The sequence below is a fragment of the Carlito syrichta genome, unplaced genomic scaffold, assembly GCF_000164805.1.
Source record: "Carlito syrichta isolate Samal-C Ts95f unplaced genomic scaffold, Tarsius_syrichta-2.0.1 Scaffold304710, whole genome shotgun sequence".
Lineage (NCBI taxonomy): Eukaryota > Metazoa > Chordata > Mammalia > Primates > Tarsiidae > Carlito > Carlito syrichta.
The window spans coordinates 401,149-408,605 of record NW_007248806.1 but is presented as its reverse complement, the minus strand read 5'-3'; the positions used below and the strand labels follow the sequence as shown (position 1 = coordinate 408,605).

At 36.0% G+C, this 7,457-nt stretch overlaps 1 protein-coding gene across 1 annotated transcript in view; it reads right to left on the bottom strand.

The window, feature by feature from the left end:
• Window positions 1–2,934: 2,934 nt before the first annotated feature.
• HOMER1 (homer scaffolding protein 1) overlaps window positions 2,935–7,457 on the bottom strand; it is a 143,610-nt gene continuing 139,087 nt past the window's right edge. The window contains exon 9 of the mRNA XM_008060726.2: window positions 2,935–6,042. Within this exon, the coding sequence (XP_008058917.1) occupies window positions 5,854–6,042 (189 nt within the window). The 3' untranslated portion in view covers window positions 2,935–5,853. The remainder of the gene's footprint in view (window positions 6,043–7,457) is intronic.

Sequence of the window (7,457 nt, the reverse complement as noted above, 5' to 3'; positions counted from 1 at the left end):
AAATATTCTATAGAGGTAAGGCAGACAAGTTAGAGGGAAAAACTGTACCAAAAAACAGGAGCAAGACCTTCTGACTGGTGTGCTGGATGACCAGATGCTAACCGTGGGAGCACAGCACGGCATCTCCTGGCCTTTCCCTGTATGTCCCCTCCCCTCCCAAAGGAATATACATAGGTGGATATTCATAGGATAAAATGTTGCTAGGCTCGGTGGCTCAGCCTATAATCCCAGCACTTTGGAAGGCTGAGGTGAGTGCACTGCCTGAGCTCATGCGTTCAAGACCAGCACGGCAACTTGTCGAGACCTTGTCTCTACAATAAATAAATAAAAAATTAGCTGGACATGGTAGCGTGCACCTGTAGTTCTGGCTACTTGGAAGGCTGAGGCGGAAGGATCGCCAGAGCCCAGCAGGTGGAGGCTGCGGCGGCCGGGAGCATGCCACCGCACTCCAGTCTGGGCGACAGAGTTAGACTCCAACTCAAAAAAATTTAAAAAAATAAATATTAACATTTAAAAAAAAGTCAAGCAATCAGGACAGTGCCTGTGCATGGCAAATGTTTACCCAATACCCCTTGCTGTTCCATTTCATACTCATGACACAGGGAAAGCATTCACTTCAAGCACAGCAGCTTTCTAGTCACAATTCCTGAGGCAGTCATTCTTTGTCATAAGGTAGATCATAAGTCACAGAGATATGACTGACAATAACGTAACAAGAAAAATCATGAATGTAGCCGGGCTTGGTGGCTCAGCCTGTAATCCCGCGCCTTTGGGAGGCTGAGGTGAGTGGATTGCCTGAGCCTGAGGGTTCGAGACCCGCCTGGGCAGTGAGACCTCATCTCTACAATAAATAAAAAAAAATCAGCCGGGCGTGGTAGCGCATGCCTGTAATTCTGGCTACTTGGAAGGCTGAGGCGGAAGGATCACCGGAGCCCAGCAGGTCGAGGCTGCAGTGGCTGGGAGCGGACACTGCACTCCAGTCTGGGCGACAGAGTGAGACTCCAATTCAAAAAAAAAAAAAATCATGAATGTTAATAGAAAAAATATTCACAAAGGACATTTTTTGTGCTACAGAAATGGCCTTAATTTTGTATTTTTTAGGCACTCAAATCTCCATTTGATATTAGGAGAAAGCAGAGTAATATTTTTATCCCTGGGTATATTTGAGATGAAAATAAGTGACAAAAGTAGGTTAGAATCCCACAGAACAGTGGGTTCTGAATGTAAGGTGTCTTATATTAGGTTATAAATTCTGACAAGTGCCAGAGTCTGCTGAAAGTCTCTGGAAATCCCAATTTGTTTAGTTAAAAGCAGCAAGGTAGGGCATAGTTGGAGGTATCCTTCATATGTCTAGCTATCCTTATATGTATGCCTTAGATAAAAATTGAAGGCGGTGGCAACATGTTCCTATTCTTTTTGCTGGGTCTGATTTCACAAAAAATATCTTCTCCCCATACAGATACACTCTTGGTATCCTCTGGAATACGTTTTAATTCAAAGGATAGCAGGGTCCTTGCAGAAACTAGAGAATTAACTAGATGTCACCTGGGAGTTTGTGATTTTCTGTCTATTCTAGTGCAGATGCAATTTCTCTCCCTAGGCCACAAGTTTTTGGTAAAAATGACTTAAAATGTGTTTTTTCTATCTAGTACACTAAGCAGAAATCACTTGGCAGTATAATGCTGATTAAGTTTCTGAGTTTTCTGGGATAAAATTGTTAGCTATTTTACTAGGTAACAAATAAACAAAAAATGCAAAATACAACCTTAATTCAGTAACTATGCATGCATTTGTGTGACATCTATGTGTTAGTTTCACATAAAGAAAAACTGTCATCAAAAATTTAAGGTTTAATTAAACATGAATATTAGGAAAAAATACACTTTCACAGTTTGGAATAAGGTGAATAATACATGTTTCCTTTCTATATGTTCTTTTTCTAGTAATTTCTAAAATATTCTTGGCTGGGTGTGGTGGCTCACACTTGTAATCCTAGTATTTTGGAAGGCTGAGGCAGGAGGATTGCTTGAGACCAGGTTAGGCAACATAGTAAGACCTTGTTTTTATTAAAAAAAAAAAAAAAAATTACCTGGGCAGGGTGGTTGTAGTCCCAGCTACATAGAAGGTCGAGGTAGGAGAATCACTTGAGCCCAGGAGGTTGTGGCTGTTGTGAATTGTAATCATGTCACTGTACTCCAGCCTGGGTAACAGAGTGAAACGCCAACTCAAAAATAAAATATTCTTTCACATAAAAACTATCTTTTCAATACTTATTCCCAGTAAAGTTACAGCACAGTGTCCTACTTGAGAAATTCTTTAAAAGTGTCAATCTCAACTACTGATTTTATATACATTAATTCAATGGAGACTATTTCATGACTTCAAGCATAGGATTTCAGGATACTAAGATCATTTGATATCAAGTAAATGAAAGGATTAAAACAACAGCAACAAACCACTGCCACCAAGTCCATTTCCCCCCGGCCTGCCTCCCACGCCAGCACTGATGGGAAATCAGGACCACAAGGAAAGCGTGAAGGCAGGCACTTCAAAGTTAACAAAAACATGAAAGACTGTAGCAAACATTTTAAAGAATAAACTTAATTTTAACAGGGCAAAGAAGTGAGTTTTAAAAGGTGGTGGTGGTGGTGGTGGCCCCGGCAGCTTAATGTTGAGTGTTCCTTTCAGTGCTACCTGAAAAAAAGTGCACAAGCTTTTCCTCTACTTTCCAACAGCTCAATGACAGCAAGACATCCAATCTATGATGGCACTGGAAGTCTTCTACAGAGACAAAGAGAGATGCAACTTTGTGAACGGTTTTTAGTCTGCAGAAAAAAAGAGGGGAGGGGAGGGGAGGAAGGGAAGGAGGGAAGGGGAGAGAGAGACAGAGAAGAGAGGAGAGAGGAACAAAAACTAATTTTCCAGGCAGGGAAATACTTAAAAACCTTTTATGTCAAAGTTAGGATTCCACAACATAACACACTAATGCAAAATCCAGTAGCACCTGTAAGATTTAAGTAAATGCTGCCATCACTTAAATGCTTTTATGTATCTGTAAAAGACTGAAGGAAAAAAAGATAAAGTACAATTCTCCAGAGAACAACAAATGTATTTCAAAATAAAAACTGTATTTTTTGGGTTTTTTTTCAGTTTTTGCTTTTATACAAGAATTCGTGGTTATCATATAATAACTTATACACAATGGGATCACCCTCTGCTCTCCCCTCCATGCTGCTTCAGGTCCACACGTTCAGGCTTTAGTCCCCACCATTATTTTCTGATAAGTATGTCACCACAGTTTGATCTAAATATAGATACATTATATAATACTTGTCTCTGGGAAAAATCAAAATTTTAAATATGCAAACGTTTATTTATATAATACAGAAATGGAAAAAACTACAGTAGGCACACAACCTAATTATGACTTGTAGATGATGATTTCTAGATACTCTCCTACTGTAATGAATGTTTAAAAGTCTTAAGAAGATTTTATTTATATGTGCACTTGTGTCCACCTTATCCCATGTACTGTACATGTCTATTGACAATCTGGGAATTTAAAGGTGCAGCCCTCAAGAAATTGTTAAATCACTAAAAAAAGGAAACAATTAGGCCCTATTGGACAAGGAAAACACTCACAAAATTTCCAATTTTAAATTTCATATCAGTAGGAAAATATTAAAAATAATTTTCTGTATATACATATAGGTATATGTATATATTGAATTACATATATGTCTCACATTATCAATACAATTCAAGTGGAGACATTTTGGTGAGTTATTTTCCCATTAAATGACCACTATGTCAAAATTTAAAAATATTTTATTACATCATTAAAATAATTCACTTAACCATTTCAACAGCTTACTGTTTTTTTAAAATTTTTAAATTCTTCATAACTAAATTCCCTGATCCCTAGTGTTAAAACCTCTATTTAAATTAAAACCTGGTGCTCTTTGTTACTCAGAAACTGATGGATAAAATCACATCTACTTCAAAATTCCACCAATCAAATAAATTTTATTACCTGATTTATCAAAGAAATATTTTAGCTCTGAGCACGTGTATCTAAATTATTCTCCCTATAATAAATAGGTGAGGAAAATAGCCTAAAGTAGATGGCGATACCTTACATGATGCTGTAGCACATATAATACATGATGATTAAGTGTCTATTATAAACTTTCTGAGACACCTGAAAACTCACTTTAGAAACTAACTTTAGAAACAAACCATTTATTTTTCACTCTAATATAAATTATTATGTATGTATTTACGTACATACACATACATATAAAACAAAATTGTCTAGTGTTGAATAGTTGTTTATGAGTGAAAAAATGGTTACAAATCGATCAATTAGCTTAATCTTGTACTTAACAATTCAATCATTTTGGGGTACAAACAAAAAGTCAGTGCATTTATAGACTCTATAGAGTCAGATACTCAAGCATACACTTTAAAAGAACCCTCCTCAACATCACAGGCATTGTACAGCAAGAATATACGCACTCTGATGCAATTCCTACTCCATAAGCAGACTAGACAATACTTGGCTTACTTTTAAAATAGCTTCATAAAAGAAATATATAAAGAAATGCATGTTTGCTAAAAGTCTTTTAAAATTACATCAAAACAACATTAAAACCTGATCACTGAGAAGAGCCTGTTGAATTAGTTCCTGTTTTGAAATGCTTAGTTAACAGTTCAGAATATTGCCTTGTGAGGTTTGAATAAAGATGTGATTGATGTGAAGACCCCGACAGAGTATACCACTCCATCTCCATCTGCCATGATCACAATCACAATTTAGCTACAGTCCTCTGATCAGCTGTTTGATGTAAATGGATCCCCTTTAAAATAGCTATACACCTTAAAATTATCTATAATAAACAGTGCCCCAATAACCATTATTATTCATAAATTGAAATGCATTGATCATTCAGAAAAGATTTCTTGCAAAATATATAAATAAATGTAACTGCATATTCTGTAAATATACTTAACATTGCTAGACCAGACCGTCAATGACGGGCTGCTGTATTTCAGTACTGTGTCAAATTTATTAGAAATTTAAAAAGAAAAATTTCTGAGGGACTCAGCTGCCTTCGTTAGTTGGCTTTAAAAGGTATAATAAAATGGGAGACAATATCTTCTCATAAATACACGGAATCGATATGGAAAAGTAAACTATATAAACAGACAGGATTAGAGAACACCAGAGTGTACCAGAGTAGTCACCAGAGTGAAATATCTTCCAGCACAAAAAAGGGAAGAATTCTATACACCCAGTTATAGTATATTTCAATTAAAGATACTGCTCTCTCTCACTCCTGGCAAGAATTAACTGGTAATGGCACTGCTTCTCAGCAGTGCAAAAATATCCTGAGAAATTATTCAGATTACAACAAAAGGGCTTTCATCACTAAGTTTTTGCACAAAACACAGCTCTAGATATCATAAATAAATTAATTTAAAAAGCAGATAATCTTCACTGTGTTGAACACAAAAAGGGGATGTGACCTAGACATTATTAATTCTCCCACTGGCTAATATCAGAAAAAAAAAGAGATTGCATTAAGTGTCTATTTATAACTTCTTAGTTAACTATGGCCAATAATATACATGGAGGTAATTTGTAGTTCAAGTTTTCATCTCTTTTTTCCTCAACTAGCTACAAGCTGAACTCTAAAATTTACACTGAAATATACAATTCCAATTTTCAAAAGCTCTTCCTCCTGGAGGAGTGATACTCAAATTTCTGTGCAATCTTGATGCAGAGCCCAACAGTCCTGTGAAGAGAAACAATGTGTCTTTTCATCAGTTGGCACTAAAATGTCACCTTCCTTAGCTGCATTCTAGTAGCTTGGCCAAGTTATCTCGTAATTCTGTTAGTTCAAATATTTTTCCATCCAGAATTTCTAAGAGTGTCTTCAGGTTATTGCGAAAAGCTTCTTGCTCATTTTGACTTTTCTCCAGACGTTGCTCTAAGTCAGACAGCTGTCCCTCCAGGTCTTTGTTCCGAATTTCTACTTCCTTCAGAAACAAAAATGTTATATATATATATTTATATATGTATCAATTCATCACTCAGAAAACTAAATTTTCCATTATTACCAATACTGTGGTAGTAAAAGCAGTCTGACAATCAGGATGAGCTGTAGAATCTCAATTTGATATAACTCAAGGTGATTTCAGATTTCCACATGGTTTTACTGACTAGCTTGCTCATGAATCTAACCACATAACAGAAATCTACTGACCCCTCATATTCTGTGATGGGCCACACTCCAGGTGCTTCCAATACTGAGACAGAATTGAAGCCCATTTTACAGGTCACTGACATCTCATTTTTACTGTTACCCACCTGCTTCTCCTAATGCACAACTGTTAGCAATCTCAGGTGAAAGCAGGCAGAGCAAAAGACAGAAATTAACTTTTTCTCCTTACTAGTAACTTTAGAAAAAGAATTAGAGAATAAAGCAACTCTTAAAAGAGATTTTAAAATCCTCTAAATATGTTAATTATTCTTTGCTTTGCCTCAGTATCAAATAAATGCATATAGCTCAACTGCTAAAAACTGCAGTGAAGATATATAACTATACATAGTAGATAAGCATAAAGTTAACAGTTCCAATATTCTGCAAACCAAGGGAAAAAGTGACAAAATGGAATAAAATATTAATACATTTATTGACTCGGGCATATATAAAAATTATTTAGAAGCTATGACTGCTTTTTAAAATGTTTCTAAGTATGAAAAACATAATAAAGTTAGTCTAAAACACAAAAAAATGACAAGTTGAGCAAATTATTTAATTTTGGTTAAAAAGTCAGATTGAGAAAAATGGCAAAAAGTCAACTACTACACTTTAAATAAGCAATTCAGATAAAGTTGACGAGTTAAGTTGAAAGTTTTTTAGCCTTTTTGGACAGCTCAATTTTACATTTGAGAGGAGTTAAGTGCATGACATAAATTAATTAAAATACGTAAATTATATGGGAAAATGAAAACATTTTGTTGTTACTTACATGTGAATCAGTCTCAGAAAAAAAGATGCTTCAAATGTTAATACATCATTTAAATGTTAGTCTCTAAAAAAATTCTATCATGTCTAAAGGACAGTAGAATGCTAAAATTACATTATTGAGGCTAGTGGAATTACTGGGATCACATCAGTAATCCCAGCGCTTGGGAGGCAAAGGTGGGAGAATAACTTGAACCTAGGAGTTCAAGATCAGCCTGGGCAACATGGTAAGACCTTGTTTCTACCAAAAAAAAAAAAAAATTAGCCAAGCACGGTGGTGCTCTCCTGTAGCCTAAGATACTCGGGAGGCTGAGGTGGAAGGACTGCCTAAGCCCAGAAGGTCAAGGCTACAGTGAGCCATGATCATGCTGCTGTACTCTAGCCTGGGCAACAGAGTGAGACCTCAACTAAAAAAAAAAAAAA